General features: G+C 36.8%; 1 protein-coding gene across 5 annotated transcripts; it reads left to right on the top strand.

Annotated features, from left to right (window-relative positions):
* On the top strand, nucleotides 1-10,040 carry vcam1b (vascular cell adhesion molecule 1b). 5 transcript variants are annotated; one of them, XM_073936590.1, is made up of 13 exons: nucleotides 1-64; nucleotides 220-261; nucleotides 397-442; nucleotides 706-1,000; nucleotides 2,081-2,353; nucleotides 2,832-3,137; nucleotides 3,266-3,526; nucleotides 3,606-3,872; nucleotides 4,575-4,850; nucleotides 6,310-6,624; nucleotides 6,703-6,978; nucleotides 7,219-7,479; nucleotides 8,674-10,040. In XM_073936590.1, the coding sequence occupies exons 4-13, from the start codon at nucleotides 958-960 to the stop codon at nucleotides 8,820-8,822; spliced, it is 2,427 nt and encodes an 808-aa protein (XP_073792691.1). In that variant the 5' UTR covers nucleotides 1-64; nucleotides 220-261; nucleotides 397-442; nucleotides 706-957; the 3' UTR covers nucleotides 8,823-10,040.
* The last annotated feature ends 12,776 nt before the right edge of the window (nucleotides 10,041-22,816 follow it).

The following is a 22,816-nucleotide window of genomic DNA, read 5'->3' as shown; positions in this document are numbered from 1 at the left end:
AGAAGAGCGTGTGGGCGGAGCTATCAGCAGGCGCACTGACTGCACGTCGCAGGGAAACGGATAAGTAACCTACATTATCTAATAATTCATATACAGAGCATTTTAACATGATTAAAAACACACATCGTGTCACTTATGCATTCCTCATCATGAAAACACTTGCTGGATAACACTGAGTCGAACATGTTAACATTCATGGTTGTTTTAATGTATTTTTAGATCTGAGGTAAATTATCCATTGTCGCCTTCATGTCCATACAGGTCAGTCTACACACCGTATATAGAGGTTTAAGTATGGCAACTTGCAAGTGAGATTCAAACTCACATTAGACACAAAATAAAACATATCATTTATTTTTATTAGGCTTTATCATGTTTTTATGTCTTCTTTTGCAGAATTATAGTCTACCGTCGAGGTTTTGCGCCTACTAGCTGTTATATGGTAATGTCACACACAATACACTTTTTACTATTCTTAACGTACATAAGCAAATGTTTTTTTTTCTATATAGGCCTCATGTTATACACTTAAATTAATTCATATTTATACAATAGCCCCCTCCTCAATCCATCAAGCTACTTTCTTTTAGATCAAGCATTTCAGGGAAAACAAAATAATTTCCCCAAGCTTGTAAAAAAAAGCGTTGGAAGTTGTTTTAATGTGTCGCCACTCGCTAATTCATAAAGGAAATGTTATCTTCAGAGTGTACACAGTGATTTCCTGGAAACCCTGTCAGGACAGCAGAGGGAGCCTGTGGTGGATGGAGAACTTCTGCTCGCCTCTCTTCTTGGTCCAAACAAAGGATTGAGGGATGGGGAATTCCTTCATGGCTTATTTAGGGCTACTATCCCACCCCCTTCTCATATAAATGAGATCCAGAGCTGAATGAAAGCAAGATCACTAACTCATTTTCACTCCCTTGGAGCACTTGGAAAAATTCTTCATAAGTATACAACATGGATACAGCTTTCTTGCTGACTTTGCTTTTGCCAGTTGCAGGTAAGTTTCATCTGTTAGTAATTTAACTGCATATGCTATTAGGCAACATGTATATCTTAACATATTTTAGTCTTGCTTAACATTTCTTTTGGTCAGTTTCTTAGACTTTATATGGCTGATTTTATTAATGCAGTTATATTATTATTGGTATTGTTGTTGTTGTTGTTATTATTATTATTTTTTAAATGTTTACCTTTTTATTATAATAAAAATTGCTTTGTTGTATAACTTTTTAATAATTAACCCCTTGCTTGTATTTTCCACATGGAGAAAAATATGATTAATATAATTATTAATATTGATTATGATTAGAAGTTATGATAATTGATTACATTCAAATAATTGTATTTATTTATTTAATTTTTGCATAAATTGACATTCTCGAAAATAAAAGAAAATAATATTTAGATTATAAAAAATAGTTTTAATCCCTAGCCAACACATTACCTGTTTTAATTACAGATGAGTTTATAAATCAATATTCAGAATAGCACTGATTTTTAACCAATTTTTAACCAATTTGACCAATATATATATATATTTTTTATTTTTTTCCACTCAAACCCACAACTAACAAATCCAGTCATTTCAGAAAATCAGAGAATTGCCATGTGATCTTTACATTTTCCACAACTAAACATTGTAAAACATAATTTCTTAGTTGTAAAAGTTGTAAATAAAACAAACAACATTTCAGAAAGAAAATATACATTTTGTTCTCATAATGTTAATTCTTAAATGTTGAACTTTTCATTTCTTTGTAGCTACTTGTGAATTTTAAAAACATCTTTACTCTTTACAGACTTTTGTATGCACAAGTATGTACATATTGCATTTTTATTTCTGTAGCTGAACTGCATATGCACATTTGAGACGTTTTTTTACAGTGCAACTGAACAAGCATGAATTGTGCAAAATTTTTACATTCATGATTTAATTAGTTATGCAAATATTTTATTTCCATATTCAAACTCTGTATTTTAGTCAGATATGCAAATGTATAAATTATAAATCATAATAATCAGTGCTTGTTGAACATAAATGATTGATGTTGGAACTGGAAAAATGTTTGTCTTTTAGTTGTTTCCCACACGCTGGAGCTGCCGCGCAGTGTTCAATTTAAAGTGGGCGACAGGAATGAGCTGAGATGCAGGATGTTATCTTGCCCAGAGAAGGTGAAGTTTGTCTGGACCGCGTTAGGAGACAAACCGATTTTTGCCACTCCAAAGACGGGGGATAAAGAAACTGTCCTGATCTTTGACAATGTGACGAAGAATCACGCCAACGCCATAGTGTGCAGAGCTGCCTGCGGAAAAGAGATGAAAGAATTGACCACACAGGTTAATGTTTACTGTGAGTGCTTTCTGTGTTTTCAGTTTAATCATTTGAGTCCGGATTTAGAATACACTTTTCTGTTGTGACTTTTTACCACAGTAAATATTTCTCAAACTATGTCTGGCATGACATTGGAGGTCAGACTGAGTATAGCGTTGGTTAACAAAAATGTATACAACTATATTTGATGGATTTAAAGGGTTTTTTTTTAAGTGAACGGTAAATATTGATTTGATGAACAGAACATTTGTCCAATTAAACTTTTAGTTCAAAAATTAATATTCACTATGATACCAAGCTGTCAACATTCAAGTGGATCAGTGAAAAAAATGCTAAGACAAAAATGTATTTTGTTATTAAAACAATTATTTTAGGAACTGTTTATGAAAAGTTTTGATCCACTCCAAATGTTGACGACTGTATCCCTGCTCAATGAAATACTTTGACTCTTCATTTGTGCTTTTGACTAATTTTTACATTTTGGAATCCATTTCAGCTTTTCCAAGAAACCCAGTTATATCCGGATATGATCACTTGATAATGGGCAAGGAAAACGTTTTGTCCTGTGAAGTGTCTTCTGTGTACCCGTCGGAGTACTTTGATGTGGAGTGGTTATATGAAAACAGGGTTGTTCATAGTGAGAGCGGAGACTTTGATAAAGATGCTGTTTCCATTCCTTACACATTTACACCTTCAAGTGAGGACGATGGAAAGGCAATAACTTGCAGAGCATCCCTCAATATTAAAGGTGTACCACCCGAAGAGAAGACCAAGGAGACGTCTAGACACATCAAAGTACTTTGTAAGCTAGACGTACATATTTAAACATAAACCACCTTTCAATTAAACCCAAAACGGATGTGGGAATAGTGTTTCCTCTCTGAAGATGGTGACCCCCATGGTTATTTATTTTTCCCATTGCTTTCACAGCTGCACCGCATAACGTTGAAGTATCTGGAGAGACCGCAGTCTCACTGGGATCCAGTTTAACTTTGACCTGTGAGGCTGAAGGCAATCCAAAGCCTGCTTTTACATGGACGGCTCTTAAACCAGATGGCCATTCTGTGGAACTGGGAAAACAGCGAGATCTCTTCATGCATAATGTGTCCTTATCAGATGCTGGAACTTACCAGTGTAATGTTAGCAATGACTTGGGAAACCAGATGGTCAACGTTTCAGTGGTCGTTCAAGGTTAGAGGTGCACTTAATTCCCTAAACGTGTCTTAAATGTCATTGATCCTATATATTGTAATTTCTAATTTCTTTACAGCACCTCCTGTGGATACTCGCATTGTAGCAAGTCCACAGTCAAGTCTGAAGGAAGGAGATTCTGTGACCATTTTCTGCAAGTCCAGTGGGGTTCCTGTGACACGTGTGGTCCTTAGTAATGTTGCAAAAACTATACTAAAAACCAAAGAAGGAGCTGAGACATCAGTTACCATTGACTCCGTCAAGCTATCAGACACGAGCATGTTTGTTTGCGAGGCTTTCAATGAGTATGGCAGTCAGAGGACCACTATTAATCTAAATGTTGAGGGTAAGACATTGGTGGATTTTTTGGTACTAAATTTGGTCTGTTGAGCACAGTTAGACTGTAGTAATGGGTAAAATAAAAATAAGAAACCAATTTTAGGCCTATATCAATTGATTAATTCTTAAAGAGTAGGTCTTCAAAAATATCTTATTTGCAGCTTGTAACGTAGCTGCCCTTCAATGTAGACAGTCTGCAAAGTTGTTAATCAAAGAAATTCATGATAAACAAAGATGCTGTCTCTCAAACAAAAGAGAGTCAGCACTGAGTCATCTAAATGAGCTGTTATTTATGTTATATATTATTATTATTATTATTATTATTCTTTTATTTTTTGCCTGCTACCACTCTATGTCAAGACAATTTTTTAAATATATTTACGTAATCCCTGCCTGCTTGTAAAATATTAACTTTCTGAACTGGGGCCTGAATAGATAGGGAGAGAAAAATCAAAACAGATTTGGCCAGCTGACCAATCAGAGAAGAGTTGGCTTACAAACCTTAAGCACAGAAAGGATTTAAACAAATGTAATATTATATGCAGATTCTAAATTACAATGTTTAATGATCTTAGATCCATTTGAACCTATAGAGGACTCGAACACTTTAATAGGGCACTAAAAAGCTCCTCAGAAAGTGAGAACATTGTGATTATGTTTTTGGAGGTGACACGGTACAACTCTTAACTTTCTTTTAATTGTCTTGCAGCTCATTTGCTGGACGTGGAGCTGCAACCAAATGGCACGGTGGTGTCCGACAGAGGCTCCAGTTTGGTGCTGTCTTGTCAGGCTTCAGGTTGCCCTCATCCCGAGTTCTCCTGGAAGAATCTTTCAAACATGTCAGTCCACAGGCAACCTAAAACTGATGGCTCTCTGTCCCAGCTGCTCTTTGATCCGGTGGAGGTGGAGGATGAGGGATCTTACGTCTGTGAGGTCACATGTGGCTCAATCAAGAAGTCCAAGCAGACGGAAGTAAAGGTGTTTTGTAAGCATCTCTGCAAGTGTACTATTCAGTCTTAAGCTAAGAAGCTCCTCAAGGGATATATTAAATAGTTCACTTGCTGAATGGTGAAGGTATAATGAAGTTTTCAAGGTCTCAACCATTCTAAATTTTGAATGAAATTTGCAATTTCCAGACTCAGGGGTGTCAGACGGGGGGTAAAAGAGTATGCCAACCTGAGTTCACCAAGTAGGACATGTTCCTAGATTAACATTCATGTTGGTCCTTGAGCAACATTCAAATCAGCCAATCAGAATTAGGGATGTGCTTACAGTTTATGTTAAGTTTAGGCTTACGATTTGGTTTATGCACTTCTACATACAGTAATTGTTATCCAACTCTTATTCCCTTCTGATTTTGGAAATAATTTACAGTTATAGTTGGGTTTAGGGGTAGGGAATAGGTATGGATGACATTCTCGAATAAAAATGATGGTCCTGGATCAACATCATAGGACTCAAACTCAGTTCCTGAAGGGCTTTAGCGCTGCACAGTTTTGCTCCAACCTTAATCAAGTCCAGCTAATCCAAATAATCAAGATGTTCAGGACTACTAGAGACTATTAAGCAGGTGTGAGTTGGAGGTGTTTGGAACTAAACTGTGCAGAGCTGCGGCCCTCCAGGAATTGAGTTTGAGACCATTGATCAACATGAATGTTAATTCAGGATCGCATTGTACTTGACGTCATGACGTACTAATAGAGTAATTGGGGCCCTACTGACTTAGATTTGTTACTGGAGCTCAACATTTCCTGATTGTCTATCTCCAACACACTTGCCTGGCAGTTTATATTAAGCTTGAAGATCTGGTTCAGTTGTTTTTAATTGGGTTTAGAGAATTAGAGTTAAATTCTACTGAACAGTGCACCTCTTGGAGGAGGTTTGGACACTTTTGTCCCATCATGGTATATTGACCAAAACATTACTCTGTTTGCGCAATGTTACTTTGTCTGGCTAATTTGGGTGCTGAAAAGGCATCAAAATACACAAAAATTATTATAATAATCTTGCTGTCCTGGTTAAAGTTTCATTTTTTCCTCCATCGACTTTGAGTCACAATTAACCAACTGTTAAACGAGTCACCAGTAATTCAGTCTCTTTGTGGGAAGTTTTAATAATAGCTCACCATGACATTGATTTGATAGACTACGGATGTAAAGTAATTCATCCTGTCAAGATGTAATGCTTCTCTGTTAAATGTTATTGCTTACAGGGTCACAGAGACTTCCCTAAAATCTTCTGTTGCTCACTGAGGATTTTAACTCTTAGAATGTGCGAGGGAGTGTTGCTTTGTTTATATTATGTGCTGTCCTGCATATTGACTCTGTCAGAATGACGATGATCTGCCCTAATTTGAGGATCTTCTTATCTCAAATGTATTTATTACTTCTGGTTTTTATTTATACTTGAAAGTGCTTAGATATTGCGTTTTCTTCTCTTATCAGCATTTGCAACATGTCCTATCGTAAAAAGTTCTGGACCTTCCCTGGCAGGAGAGAGGATGAAATTGACCTGCACTGTTCAAGACGTTTTCCCTGTCAACCTTTTCCAAATTCTGTGGCTGGATGGAGAAAGAGAAATCTGGAGAGAGGAATCTCAGTCATTTTCAAGTGGATCAACAGATCTGACTTCGGTTTATTCTTTACAAGTAGACGCCGAAGACCAGGACAGACATATCACCTGCAAGGTCTTGCTGGACATGCATGGTGTGCCACCTTCACAAGTAGTGAAGACTGCATCTACTACATTGTCCATTCACTGTAAGTCAGTGTTATTTTTTAAATCCTCTTAATTTTGGCTTTGATCTGTATTTTTGTGACATTTCGCTCCTTTTACAGATCCCCCTAGAGCCACAAGGATTATTGCAAGCCCACTGACAAAGTTAAAGGAGGGAGAACCTGTGAGCTTTTCTTGCCTTTCTGACAGCTTTCCTGCAGGGCGTATGGTGCTAAGCAGGGTTGTGGATGGCATACGAACAGAGCTAAAGACCATTGATGGGGTTGAAACTTCATTTACCCTACCTTCGGTTACGCTGGATGATGCTGGCATCTACGTTTGTGAAGCTTCTAATATTTATGGGAATCACAGCGACAGTCTGGAGATTACCGTGAAAGGTACATTTTTTTCGTGGTATTCAATCAAAATCAGTCCCCATCCCCTGGAAACAGTGTTAATATCTTGTAAAAATTAAAACATCAATAGTTAATAAAAATAAATAATATTTTTTAGAGTGCCTTGTTCTCCATTTTGCCTTGTTCTCCTTTTCATTGTAATTGATTAATTTTGCTTGTACTTTAGTTTTGCTCTTAGTTCCGTCTAGGCAACTGACAATTATTGTGCCTCTTTTAATGCAGCACCTCCCAGGAATACGACAGTGGAGATCTTCCCATCCACAAATGTTCAGGAGGGGCAGAATATCACCATCTGTTGTCGCTCCGTGAGTTTCCCTCCACCTGCGGTGGTCCTCAGCAAGCTGGATAGCGAGACAAACATCTACTCCCTTGATGGTGTCTTTATACTAATGAACCTCACTCCAAATGACACAGGCCTCTATCAGGTCAATGTCACAAACGACCTGGGTTACGAAACAGAGGTTTTCAACATCAATGTGATAGGTGAGTGTAACCATATTATATCAGATTAATTATGAAAACACTTATGGTTTACTCTTTGAACTCTTTGACCTCATGAGATAGTAAACTGTTTTTATACGCGCTCTCTAGATCAGTGGTCCCCAACCTTTTTATCATCGTGAACCAGACAATTTTACCGTTGGCCGATGGGGGGTGGGTAGGGGGTGGATTGTTGCGGGTGGATCGTAGGTGGTGCTAGGCGACCATCAACCGTTTTGTCAGAGGATGAAAACTGACAAAACATTGTTGCCACTCTGATACAAGCTTTATTTAGAGAGAAAATTACAAAGCACTGCAGTGTTTGGGTGTTCTGTGTTTGTCTGAGATAATTAGTTTACCGAAATTTATATATTTCATACAAAGTATGAAGCTGATCAGTCAGTTCTTGTCAAATGACTCTTGGTAGTATGCTCCGGACATTCATTTAACTGGGTGTGTCTGAATGATGCGAGTGCGTCTCGCCGCTTGCGCGTGCAAGACACACACCTCCATTGGAGATGACGAACTAGAAATGATGGAATATGCAATCCTCATTTGCGATCTTCAGAAGTTGATCTTAAGATCTTAAGAGCAGTAAGATGTAAAGAGAGAATACAGTCATTTTTCAAAATAAAAGTTTTTTCAAAATAAAAGGTCATTCAGACGCAGATAAAAAATAAAACGAAAATAATTAAGGATTTCTTGTGCAGTACCAATTGTTAAACGGACTGGTACTGGTGGTTAAGGACCACTGCTCTAGATCTCAGCGCAATTAGAAGTTCATCTCTTTGTTTTTCACTCTCATTTTCCATGGGTCTTAAAGTTTTAAAGCGCTTTTAATAGATTTATGGCCTAAAAAGGTTATTTTATTGTGATGAATTGTTTTCTTATCAGTCATTTTAAAGTGACAAAGCAAAAAATTGTAACTCTCTGACCAAGTATCAAATATTTATATCTTTTAATATTTATATTGTATATATATGGTTTATTTTACTTTAATTGATCTTAAAAAGTCTTAAATTTACCCTCATAAAATCTCCAGAAACCCTGTATTTTAAATACATTCGCTGCATTTTGTGTACGTTTTTCCCCCTAATTTATTAGGGATGTATATTTGCATATTTGTGCTTTTGTCATTGCATTTAAACTTGGTTTGACGCTGACACTTACATCGTTATGTTTGATTTCTCGTTACAGAGAAAAGATTGGACTCTCCATTGGGTTGGACTGACTTTTTAACCCTAGCCATTTTCTTGGGAGGTTCTGCTGCTCTGCTTGGTCTTGTGCTGTATGTGTGGAGAGAAAGAAAGAAGGGGTTTTATGATCTTACGAAGGGCATTATATAAACAATGAATAGACTCCAGTAAGTGTTTCAGAAGCAGCTAAGCTGTCGTATCAGGGCCCCGGGGCCCCCTAAAGTGAGAACTGCAGGTGACTGGATTGATCATCTGAAACCTTAGGTGAAATTAATACCTGAGTCCGCTGTGAACCTGCAGTCTCCACAGGCAGAGATCATCAATGTTCCTGGGATTTGCTTGCTCAGAGGAGGTAACTGAACTGGTGTGGTTCGTTCTCGTTCGTTGTATGTTGGGAGATCTTTGAGACCCCCTGGTTTGCACTTAAAGCAGTTTTAAATATAATTGAAATTTGGGATACAAACTGTGAAACATTAGCATTGTAACCTAGCCACAAAATTTGGTACATTTTAGATCACAACAATCAGTTTGCTGTACTCAAGTTGACAACACAAACAAATTCTGTATTTAATTCAGTGTGGTGATTTTATCAAATGTTTTCATTTTGATATTTATTAAACAAAACAGCTTTGTCATTTGATCCGAGAAAGCGTTATGGGAAAATCCAGGGAAATTCTCAGCATCTGATATGGCTTCGCTTTTACATTTCACTTTTACTTCTCGTTCTTCCCGCTGTATTATCTGTGAAAGCGCATATTCACTTATCAGTACAAGCCGTTTCCTAAATTCCAACAAGACAGGAACAAGTTGATCAAAATAAGCGCTAAACACACCCTCCAAAAATAAACTACTCCACAGTTGTGCTCTGGTCCTTCAAAGACCAATCAGAAGAGAGACCCTCAGAAAAAAACATCTCTTTCTTCTTCCCTTTTATTTTAGCCCTGCACATTAACACCAACTGATTCAAAATCGAGTTCCTTGTTCCTTTTTTAGAGTCTTGTATTGATTTTCTTTTAGTCTGTGGTCCTATAAAAGGCTGTTGCCATGGTAACCATCCAGATGCAATGGGAAAAGGGGGTGGGTTGTGTTTTTATGTTCCACAGGGAAAAGAAGGAGAGGCAAAGGTGTGAATGGAACAAAGATGGAAGGTTCACCCTTTTCCTTTTCTAGCCTCTACACATTAAATCTAATACAGCCATTATGAGCAACCAGTAATCTGCCAAATATGTAGTCTGCAATCATAGTTGTGTCTTCACTTGGACATTAGGTTTCGAAAGAGATGTATGACTAACAATAATAATGATAAATGATCCACTTGAATCCTGATTTATAAGTGTGTTTTCCAGTAAAGCTCTTAGCACATCCTTATGCGCAGTGTACTTGAAGTGTGTCTGAACATGGTGATTATGTGAGGATTGTTTGTTATTGGTATAAGTGGCGTCCTTGTGAACCTACTATCAGCATAATTGGTTGATGGTCAAGAACAGCTCATTCTTGTCCTCTGAGTCTCTTTGTTGGCGTCTGATTCTATAAACCTAGACATTAAGTATCTGTCTTACTAAACATAGAGTCCAGACAAAGGAAACAAATAGAGAACCACTGGATATTTATCATAGTTTTACTACAAATAAAGCCAAACTTATTTTGGGGATTTTATTTTGTTGTTGTTGTAAATGAAAAGTATTATGGTGCTATATTTTGGGTTAGAATGACCAAACCATAACTTTGGCCATACTTTGGTCCTGGATTATAATAGAAAGTGGGTGTTTTTTAGATTCACAACATAAAATACCTAAAAAACCTTTTTTTTAAAATGTTATTGCTATTCAATTGACCATCATAAAAAGCTTTAACTCTTACATTGCGTCAGGAATTTACGTAGTAACTAGTTTAATAACTGTAGTTGATGAGCTGTATGAGAATAAAAAGCAAATGATTCAATATATACAACATTTGGGAAATATTTAAAAAGGGAAAAAAATCAAAGGGTGGCTAATAATTCTGACTTTAACTGTATATGTATGTATACAAACACACATTAACACGATAATTGTAGTTTATGAGAGAATAAAAAGCTAACAATTCAATATTAAAGTTAAATTATATATATATATATATATATATATATATGTATATGTATGTATGTATGTGTGTGTATGTATATATATATATATATATATATATATATATATATATATATATATATATATATATATATATATATGCGTTTGTGTGTTGTTATAATGTTGTAACAATATTTTAATCCAGGATATTTTAAATAAATACTTTAATACAAAGCTGTTTGAATAACAAGGATTCAACATAAATCACAAGACCAAATATTACTAAACTTGAAAACGTGATGATGACAAAATAAATCTGTAATTTATGAAAAATCGGATTTTGAAATCTGATGATAATGTTATATACTCTAATTATGAACCATTTATTTGAAATTTAATTATGTAAGTAGTCACTATACAGGAGTGACATGGTGACAAGAAGGTTGCTGGTTTGAGTCCCGGCTGGGCTGGCATTTCTCTATTGTTTGCCTTCTCCCCCCGTGTTCTTCTGACCCCCACAGTCCAAAGACATCTGCTATAGGTAAATTGAATTAGCTAAATTGGCCATAGTGTATTTGTGTGAATAAGAGTGTATGTTTCCCAGTACTGGGTTGCAGCTGGAAGAGCATCCACTGTGTAAAACATGCTGGATAAGTTGACGGTTCATTCCGTTGTGGCGACCCGATTAATAAAGGAACTAAGTTGAAGGAAAATGAATAAATTAGTTACTATCAGCACTGTGCATAGCAAAAGCATAGATCTGATGCATTTTGTGTATCTAAGATATTGGAGCCTTTTGATATTAAAAAAAATGTTAATGAAGCAGTCCACCAAACATACTTTCTCTATATTACTTTTAATTGTAGTTCTGTTTGTCCCCACGTTCTAGTCAACTCCGTTACATACGTTGTAAAAACTGGCGGAAAAATCAGGAAAGCATTGAGGCATCTCATTATACTTAAAAAAGGATACACCAGCAGCAGTATTAATTATGTCAACTCTGTTACTGTGATTTTTTTTAATTCACTTATTTTAAACAATATGATAGAAATACATAAAATTCTGTTTTTAGATATGCCATGTGGTATTTGAGGTTAGCCTCTTGAGCTAAATCACAAAATGGTAAAAAAAAAAAAACGTACTGAAAAAAACCCAGCTTAAATCAGCCTAGGCTAGTTGGCTGGTTTTAGCTGGTCGACTAGGCTGGTTTTAGAGGGATTTTAGCCATTTCCGGGCTGGTTTCCAGACATTTCCAGCCTGGTCTTAGCGGGTCAGGCTGGGAGTTGATCAGCTTAAACCAGCTTGACCAGCCTTGCCAGGCTGCGAACCCAGCCAATGCCAGCTATGTCCAGCTTATACCAAGCTGGGCAAGCTGATTTTAGCTGGATTTAACTGGTCCTTCTCCAGCCTGATCTAAGCTAAGACCAGGCTGGAAATGGCTGGAAACCAGCCTGGAAATGGCCAAAACCATTGTAAAACCAGGCTGGTCAACCAGCTAAAACCAGCCAACCAGCCTAGGCTGGTTTAAGCTAGATTTTCTCAGCAGGGAAATGTTTATTAGTTACAGAAACAAATGTTATTAATCATATACAAGCATTTTGCATTATTTTTATTGAATAAGGGATATAGTTTACTGTAAATAATACATTTGTTGTGGCCTATATCACTTCAGTTTGAGCAAAATCAATGGAAAATGTACCCGCAAATCTGGAATGGGTGTCACAAGATAGCTTGTTTTTAGTATCCGCTGCCTCGCTCCCCATCAGTTACAGTGTGTTTTCATTCTCTGTTTGCTTAGTTGAGGCGAATGAACCATTCCGGTGACATTTAGCACAAAAAAACCCTCGGGAGGATGAGAAAGATCGATAGTTTATCCAGCTTGCGAAAGCGTCAGTATTTTAAAAGCGTACTTATGAGCAGTTTGTTCAAGTCTGTGACACATTCTAACCCTTGGGCCCCTAAAAGCTCCTGCTTATGTAACACTCCATGAAAAAAAAAAGAGCAGCAACAATGATTTGTGCAGAGCGCTGTCTTTTTTAATCGCTTAAAGACACTGGTATTTCCTGGCTCGGGGTTGCAGTTTGGACACGCAGAGCATCTCTAGAGCGCGGCCGCTCCAAACGCCTCCACTCCGGCTTGTTTGTTTGATTGCCGTTTAAAGAAAAACACAATATTTATGAAGGCAAAACCTCCTGGTTCAGCAGATGGCGTTTGACCCAACGTTCTTGCAGCGCATCCTTCACTGATATGACAGATCAGCAGCTTTTTTACAATGTCCCCACTTGCTTTGTCTTTTTCCAAGAGACCCATTGTGTTTTGTATCGTTTCCGAAGCACATTTGACTTTTGTTGATTCGTATTGTAGATGCAGAGAAGCGCTAAAAATGCCCACAGCTGGCCGACAGAAGCCTGTCTGTGTGTGTTAACGGACAGATGATCTCTTTCCAAGAAGCCAATAACACGAGGAATGTTTCATTTGGCCGGCAAGTTTATCGGTGTGGGTCAGATGAGTTTTCTTTTCATCACTAACAGACCGCTCCATGCTGACTCCCCAAAATGTTGCTTTTGAACTTCGAACAGGAGTGCTATGACTCAAAAAAAATTCCCTTGTGCTGTGCCTTTGTAAGGGATTATCCATTTTGATGAAACAACATTTATGAGATGGTTTCCTGCATAAGTGATTTCGATAAACGGATAATGTGAGTGCATGTATTCGGGGATCCAATATGGATTTTTTTTGTCCGATATCAATAACCGAAAACTCTTAAGATTTGGAGGCTGATAACCAATATATCAGTCGATAAAAATAAATAAATAATCTATATTTTTTAAATGTAATATTTTTACACAGTCATCAACGTTTGAACTGATCTTGTGAACTCAATAGCCTACTCAAAGCAAAATAAGCAATAATTGAAAAAATTTCAAGGTGGTGCACTGGACAAGTCTGAACAATTTCCACGCACGCATGGGCAAAGCAGGCTGTTCTGTAAAATTACTTAATCTATCGCCTTAAAGATAACATCCTAATTTTGATATGGGACCAGTAAAGATAACATTAAAATGTTAAATGCATCCCTAGTTATTTTGTGTGATTTTGCAGGCGATGATGGCGATAATGTTAAAATGATTGCAAAATAAAATGAATAAAACACTGTATTAATCATGCCAGGCCACTAGATGGCAATTTCAGTTTCTAAAGAAATACTACATGCCTGCGCACATAGATTGTGCATCTCAAATAATATGGCTTCGTCTGAAATCTTATACTTCCATACTATATAGTGCGCTAAAAACAGTATGCCAGCCGAGTAGTATGTGCGAATTCATAGAATTCGAAAAACAGTACGTGAGAAGTATCCGGATCACCTACTACTTATGGCGAGATTCTGAAGTGCTACACTATCCCAATTCTAACAGTCAAATAGTAAATTGAAATTCAAATACCTACTGAATAGTAGACAATTTCGGACACAGCCACAGTATTGGCCTTTAGATTAAAAACCACAGACAGAAATCATAGAAACCACATAGAGCTAAGGAATCTAAGTGGTTGCGATTGCGGTCGGCCATGTTTGAGGACAAAAACAGGAGCGCACAATGTAAACCAATGAAAATCACAACAGAAAAAAACTACCTCATAATGAAATCAACTCATAAACACTCTAATACTAAACACTAAAATAGACTGATGTATAGACGTTAATAAAGTCTCTTTGTGTGTCTGAGAAGCTGAAAATATTTCCATAACATTCTGTCTCCAGCCGTGAAGTGTAACTCGATTAGCTGACGGAGCGAATCAAATAAATGATCAAGTTTAACTGTAACTGGCAGGGTATCAACAAGCTAATGCAAGAAAACATTTCCAAGTACGATTTTCTTCTTTATTTGTAGTGCGAGTGCTTACAGTTTATTGCTGATCTGTGTATATGATACAAGAAATCAATAGAGATCAATGGGAATTAAGCCCTTGTCCTAAACACCCAAAATGCATTGCACTGTAATGACAAACTCTCATTCTCTATTCAAGTGTCGTTCCAAGTCGAGTACAAAAAGTGCTCAAAACTGGCCACTTCAAAGGGTACTGAATGAAGAATTTGGACGCTTATGATTTTATGGACACTTCTGACCCCCATGATCCTTTGCGCAAGCATGATGTTTGGTGTCAAGCAACAAGTTTCATTTGAAAGGGCTCACCCCATGCCCTAATCCCTTTGAAGCTGTCACTCGGGAGGGTAAACTCTTCAATAGGAATTTCCGAGAACCCTAGTCCATATAGTGTTTTGGTTGTCAAGTATAAACGCATGAATATTGACAGAACACGCCTTAGCATGAGTTTACCATGAATTCTATACTATGATAATTGTATTGGTTTCTAAAACTTGCATTTTGAAGATTGTTTTAAAGCCATTGTTATCTAAATGAATGACCAAAATGCAAAAATCGATTTCAGTGTTAGTCGATAACGATGTTTATCTTCTACTCTTAATTGATCTTCAGAATCGCAAAGATTCCTATTCAGTCACTGGATTTCACATGGGAAAATTCACCAAACATTGATCAATTTGACTGAACCAAATATCTGGAATGATTCCACTGGTGATAAAATCATCATATTAGGTGTCGGTCCTCAAATTCACAGCTAGATTAAACCCATCACCAGTTTTTCCTAGACTGTATGACGGTCCGACATTCAAATAAAATTCTATTGTTGCGCGTAAAATGACGCTCATCTTCTCTATGTCCAACAAGATTTCAGTATCAGCTGCGGCGCTACAAAATCCATTTGCACATTTTTTTTTTCACACCTGTTGGACAAAATGGCGGATAGTGACAGGGGCTCAGAATATTAGCTTTATGATTGTTGGATCATCTGTCTATCAAATTGAAGACAAAAGGTTGATTAGCATAATTATACGGTTCCAACTAGCAAAAAGCATTTCCATCCTCAAACTCATTATTTCAATGAGTAAATCTGTACAACCTAATCACCACAGATTACTTTAGCTCCATTGTCACCATGGCATGAACACAGCATTACTAAATATCACACTAAACACCATCTGACCAATACGTATCAAGGACTGAACCCTGTAAGTGATATATTTTCCCCCAATTTTTTTTTTGGCTTTTTAAAAAATTCATAGCCTCAAATATAAAGTGTTTTCACTTATGTAAATGCCCCCCCCCCCCCCCCCCCCCCCCCAAACCTCACTCCCATCCGGGTCACGGCACCAAAATACCCCCGCCAATCCTACACCACCCAAGCAACCTTCCTCATGAGAGTCGGTTAATCTACCAAGTAGGCTAAAACTTCACTATCTGGCCTCCGCTATACACAAAGTATTCGCGGTCATCATGGAAATACTTGGAAAACAACAGCATGAGCTGTATGGTAAAACAATTTAGAGAGAGAGAGTTTAAATTTTATTCCCATTTAGCTTCTATTTCTATGTCATGGCAAAAAAATATATATAAAAAAACAGATCAAGTTTACCACATTTCATAAATATAACTTTTCTATAATTATAAAAATATTCTAACAATTAAAAGTCATCAACAGCAATAAATAATATGCAAGGTAAAATACATTGTTGTCTGATAACATTAAAAATAGGGCATTCCACAATAATATGTTTAACTTTTGGTTTCTGTAGCAATATAGACATTTTGGCGGTTCTTCTCCTTTGAGTAAATGTTCATGCGTGAGTCTCGTGTGTCAAATGCAGCATCTTCTATAAACAATTTCATCAGGTCTTGACTTACTACCTATTTCTGGCTGAATTTCAAAATGTTTATTATTTTTCCATTCTGTTTGCCATTTGTTGAGAATATAGCCTTTTATTAGTGGCTTTAGATCCGAAGGTGGAATTTTACACTCCTTTCGCTTTCCTGCTAGGGCTGTTTTGGCGGCTTTGGCGGCTTGTTCATTTCCAAATAGTCCAGTATGTCCTGGGTCCAGCAGAAGACTATATTATAAAACTTTCTCTGTAGTTCATTTACTTTGATAAAAATGTCAGTAAAAATGGGATGCTCCAGTTTAAAAGAATTCCTAAAAACAATCTATACTATACTATATTATACTATACTGTACTATAATATAATATAATAGTTGGCGGTTCATTCCGCAGTGGCGGACCCTGATAAATGAAGGACTAAGCTAAAGGAAAATAAATGAATAAAAAATAACTTATTCTAGCTTTCTCTCAGTAATACAAACCCCACTATAGTCCATGTAATGTGATAGTAATGCACACATCAGTCTAACCTATATAGATAAGCACTCACATATTCACAAGAGTAGTCTATTTTTAATTTGAAACGACCTTGAATATCATCTGCCCTCATTCCAGTCAAGCTCCTGCAGGTTTTCTACCTTAACACAATGCAAACTCAAATGTAACCGCCATTCAGGATCTGAGAGGAGATGATAATACATTCATATCACAACATACATACCACAAAGCTCCTGTTATTCCACAGGAAGCAGAAGTTTGAGTTTTCTCTATCAGCATGCAGTCCGGAATACAGATTGACCCCCAAATTAGGCTGAGTGACCTTCCTACAGTGTTCATCTTGACGATCGTGACTATTAAGATATATTTGGAATGAAGCCGGAGTTGCAAACCTCAGCAAAAGCTTTGCCAGAAACTGAACTTTAGTTGTTGCTACTGTCCTGCCACAGCATGACCTTCAAGAGGTCAGGGAAATAGCTTTAAAGACTCTTTAAGCACTATTTTGAGGTTGTATGTTCATTTTAAAAGAAACATTTTGAATAATGTGTTGAGATTAATCATTATTAGGGATTTTTCTGGTGTCATATTTTAGATTTGCGACATTGTTTGTGCTAAATGCTAATATTAATACCTCAAATCATAAACTTGTTGCTAACATTTCTAATCAGTTGATGGGCTGGATGGTATGTTGAGTTTGTGTGATGAACCAATGTATTCATTGTAAAATAAAACTGTATTAAGCAGTGTTTCTCAACCACGTTCCTGAAGGACCACCAGTACTGCATGTTTTGGATGTCTCCTTTGTCTGTCACACTCATTACAGGTCTTTCAGTCCCTAATGAGCTGATGATCTGAATTTGGTGTGTTTGGTTAAGGAGACATGGAGAATGTGCAGAGCTGGTGGTCCTCCTGGAACATGGTTGAGAAACACTGGTATAAAGCAATGCATGCTAGAAAGGTAGGCAAAAATGTCTATGTACAGTTGAAACCAGAAGTTTACATACACTAAAAAAAAGGAACATAAAATTTTTTTTTAAATGTCTGATGGTAAATCATACCAAACGTTTTCTATTTTAGGTCCGTTAGGATTACCTAAATCATTTACATTTGCTAAATGGCAGAATAATTAAAGATTTTTTTATTAATGATTTTTTAATCAAATTTAATAAAAATTCGATAATCAAATCGAATTTTTTGATTTTGATTAATTTCTAGACAGTCAAAAGTTTAACTACATTTCCTTGGTATTTTTTCAGCTTTGCTTTTAAACTGTATAACTTTGGTCAACTGTTTTGGGTATCCTTCCACAAGCTTCTCACAATAGTTTGAAGGAATTTTGGCCCATTCCTCCTGACAGAATTGATGTAACTGAGTCAGATTTGTAGGCTGTCTTGCTCACACAAGCTTTTTCAACTCTGCCCTTTTCTATAGGATTGAGATCAGGGCTTTGTGATGGCCACTCCAAAACATTCACTCTGTTGTCCTTAAAGCACATTTCAACTAATTTGGCAGTATGCTTAGGGTCATGGTCCGTTTGGAAGACCCATTTGTGGCCAAGTTTTAATTTCCTGGCTAATGTCTTGAGATGTTGTGATGTATGCTGTGTGTGACTTGTCATGTATGCTGTGAAGTGGACCAGTCCCTCCTGCAGCAAAACAGCCCCACAATATGATCCTGCTGCACCCATACCTCAGAGTTGGGATGGTGTTCCTAAGCTTGTAAGCTTTCCCTTTTGTTCTCCAAATGTAACACTGGTCATTATGGCCAAACGGTTCAATCTTAGTTCCATCAGACCACAGGACATGTCTCCAAAATTTTTTTTTTTCCCAGTGTAATTTATCAAATTGTAATCCGGCTTTTTTGTTGATTCTGGCTTGTTGATTTGCCCATGTTGTCAGAAAAGGAAACAGTGTGTTTGAGGATTTCCTTAAATACTATTCTACAGTTGTGCCTCCAATTAACTCAAATGTTGTCAAACAGCCAATCAGAAACTTGACATCATCATCTAAGCTTTTTCAGAGGCATAATAATTTTATATGTAAACTTGACGTTCAAGAAAAGTTTAACAATTTCTCAAAATAAATCTCTCATTATTCTGCTATTAAGCATAACATAAACACATTTGATAATCCCAAGTTACCTAAAAGAGAAAAGGTTTAGTCACGTTAACGTCTGACTTTTTTAAATGGTTATGTGTGTATGTAAACTTCTGGTTTCAACTGTATGTGCAGTACTTGTGTAATCATTTTGTGACGATTAGATCAGATGCATGTTGTTCCAATTAATAAAGAATTTGTTAGTACTATGTTTGAAAAAACTCCTTAAATGATGTTTGAACAAACAGCAAACGTCATTTGTTTACTGTGTTTTTAAGAATAAATGTAAAGCGTCTCACGAAACAGACGATTTACCAGTGAATGCTATTTTTCGATTTTTCCAAGTGAGCTTTTCTGGGAAATGAAACATTTGAGAATCCAAAAACACTGAAAAAATTCCCCTTTCAAACATTTTTTCTATCTCCCTTTGGGCATTCAGATCATTAAATCTTCATGGTCATAGTTATCAGTCATGGTGTGAACTGCCCTTTAGCACTGTCTACAATGCCAAAATACGAGGACTGACTTTGTAGTCAGACCAAGTTTCACCAAAACCAAGCGAATCCGAGTATCATGATCTCATCTTACAAGCGCTTGTTTCCATAAGGGAATGAATGCAAGCTAAGAATATAAACACAAATAAAGTAGGCCAGATGTGCGTCAGAGGAATTCTGTATGTGGTGAATGTATAGAAGATGTTGGAGTTTGGACTCGAGAGCTTGTATAGATGCAGGATGTGAAATCGAATGTGAGAGGCCTCTATCTGGCTGCATGAACTGTAAATTAAACAAGAGGAAGGTAAGAATGTTTACTCTGGCTGCTTTGCATGTCCGATAAAGAGAGAGAAAGAGAGAGTCAGTAGGGTATTAGGCTTAGTGGGAGATGCTTTTCAATAACATTCCTATCTTAAGAGACAATTCAAGTCAAGGCTGTTTTAATAGTCTTTAATTCGTTGGCACAGTTAAGATAGATTGCTGACAAGCGGCTCCTTTATGGAACTTTGTTTAGGTTTTTCTTCATTCAAGTGGAATATTTTTGGCAGTTGTAAACCATAATGTGAGTACAACTGATTAAAATGTTGCAAACAGAACGAAAACGATTTTTGAGTTGTTGTTTTTTTTTTTGCGACAGCTCAATTGTTTTATGTTCAATCTACTTGTTCAATACACCAAATGTGTAAACCCAACACAAAGCGATTTTGTGGAAACCAGCATGTTTACAGTGTAAAGAATAACTCATTTCCTCATAAAACCTTTGTGTTTCCCCAAGAAATGTTGCATTTATTCACATTAAAATATAAAATTGCCGCTTGTTCAAACATTTCTTGTTTAAACACAGTTCTTATTTCATGTTCAGTCCATTTACATTTGTAAAAAAAAAACTTAATTGTGTTGGGTCAAAAAAAAAAGTTAACTTAATCACTTATATGGGTCAACATGGAGGAAACGTGTCAGTGTAGCCAACTATTTAGTGGGAGTGTAGTTCCAGCCTGATCTCACGAGGAAACGTAAGTATTTTACATTTGATCAGTTTAGTTTCTACTTCAAGTTCGAGTTAAGTCTTACAAAAATTTACAATCCGCTTGTTAAGTGGTGACGTGTTTGTGACGTATGTGATACTGTTTCCGGGTCCAAGCCGCCACTCATTTGAGTGGAGAAATCATTCGTTTATGATCACGTTTTATTCCTATCACACATTAAAGTTAATTTTATATAGAATCATAGTGTACACAACAATCTCTGGGCTTGCTGCATAACAAATACCAAAAATGTAACAATTTATAAAAAAATAATCACTTTCTGGCCATTGGATATTAGGCATGGACATATATACTGCGATCGTGATTTTCGAAAGCCTTAAATCGCTTTGTAAACGTTTATTATAACCATTTCATGAGTCTCCCCAGCACTTGGACCCGGAAGCCGCTTCGCGTGACGTCACACTTAACAAGCGGATTTTTAGAAGGAGGCACCAAACCCCACCCCTAAACCCAACTGTCACTGAGGGATAAGCAAATCAGACTAAATTGTATGAATGAGATTGTATGAATTTATACGAATTAGAATCAAAACGATACGAATTACTGTAAGATCGCATTGGTAGTTCCCAGCATGCTTTGGCTAGCATTGAATTAATATAATGTTGACAATAAAAGTAACCTTGTGTTAAGACTAAGTTGAGACTTGGGCTAAATTAAGACTTGTTAGAGTTTAAGTTTGATTATTTAGTTTTTAGTTTTGTGTGCTAGTAATTAATCTATACAATTAACTGCAGTATTTACCAGAAATGTCTAAGACATTGTTTTGTGAGAGCACAAAAGTTTAGCATAACTTAACCTGCTGAAATTCCCACCTCTGACTGTATGTGGAATGCAAAATTAATGCCACTGGGTGGAGCCTATACTCTGTGTAGTCAGAGTCTGTGTAAAACTGTGACGTCACATACCACTTCAAGTACAAATGAGTCATTTTTAAGCAGCCTGATTAAATAAATGCTACTTGACTGGCCTGCCAGCAATCCCGACCTGTCTCCAATATAGAATGTGTGGAGCCTTTTAAAGCACAAAATGTGAAAAAGAAGACCCTGTAGTGTTGCCCACCTTAAGACTTGTTTGCAGAAGGAATGGGACAAAATGCACCTGAAACACTTCATCACTTGATGTCTTCAGTGCCTAAAAGTGTTGTTAAAAGAAATGGCAACATTACAAAGTAGTAAATGCTTTACTGTTCCAACTTTTTTAAATGTGCAGCAAGAACCGAAATGGGAATACATTTTTATTTAAAATGTATATAAAATCATGAGGAACACATGAAATAATGTGCTATTGTATTGCCTGCAATGAAATACAAGTCAAATTAAATTTAGAAATCACTTCTTTCTTTTTTATTTGCGTTTACCATACTGTGCCAACTTTTCTTATTTAGGGTTGTAATTTATTAAGAGATCAAGGAAAATTTGATAGATCATCCCTTTAATTTAAATGATCACCGTGGGCGCTAATAAATGTCAGTTTCATTCTTAATGTGGGAAAACAGCTTGAGGATTTCATACTACACATGCAACTTTCTCACAAAACCAAAACTTGTCGAATTCAAAACCGGAAAAAAGACACCCACCACGTCTCGCAGGAATAATGTTGCACAAGATTTCTCATAAGAACCACTGGTTAACTAGGATGTTCTCAATGCAGAGTGTGTGTGTGTGTGTGTGTGTGTGTGTGTGTGTGTGTGTGTGTGTGTGTGTGTGTGTGTGTGTGTGTGTGTGTGTGTGTGTGTGTGTGTGTGTGCGTGCGTGCGAGAATCTCTTCTAAAAGGTTATTATTAGAAACGCGCTACAAGTTTGCTGATACTCCTGGCCTAACAAAAGCCCGCTCTCCTCATGCATATTAATGAGATTAATGAATGAGACGTGCGGTGTCTTTGAGAACACCATTTCTCACTCTCTCATGCCCTTTAAGACGCTCAAGCGTGTCAAAGCACGACTCAGCATAAGGATCCGATTGTTCGAATCAATTTCAATATGCAAAACGTTGATCGAAACGACAGATGGAGTCTGCGGAGCCGTGTAGAATTATTACTGAGCAAGTTAATAACTCTTACTCGCATATGATAGGCGTTAAATAATAGGTGTGTGATTTCACATTTGTGTAAATCAGGGGAAGCACATTGTGAGCGTCTGCTGATCGGCAACAGGCTGTGCTTGAGTTCCCATTCCCGTCTGCTGAAGCTGTTACCATGAGAACACCCTTTT

The sequence above is a fragment of the Danio rerio genome, chromosome 22, assembly GCF_049306965.1.
Source record: "Danio rerio strain Tuebingen ecotype United States chromosome 22, GRCz12tu, whole genome shotgun sequence".
NCBI lineage: Eukaryota > Metazoa > Chordata > Actinopteri > Cypriniformes > Danionidae > Danio > Danio rerio.
Note: the sequence above shows the minus strand (reverse complement) of the source record. Positions and strands in the feature narration are given on the sequence as shown.

Bases quoted from the DNA above. Each gene is read 5' to 3' on its own strand.
- vcam1b (XM_073936592.1), top strand. From the start codon at position 958: ATGGATACAGCTTTCTTGCTGACTTTGCTTTTGCCAGTTGCAG. The intron at 1,001-2,080 runs GTAAGTTTCATC...TTTGTCTTTTAG, and splicing joins TTTGCTTTTGCCAGTTGCAG to TTGTTTCCCACACGCTGGAG. The intron at 7,480-8,673 runs GTGAGTGTAACC...TTCTCGTTACAG, and splicing joins TTTCAACATCAATGTGATAG to AGAAAAGATTGGACTCTCCA.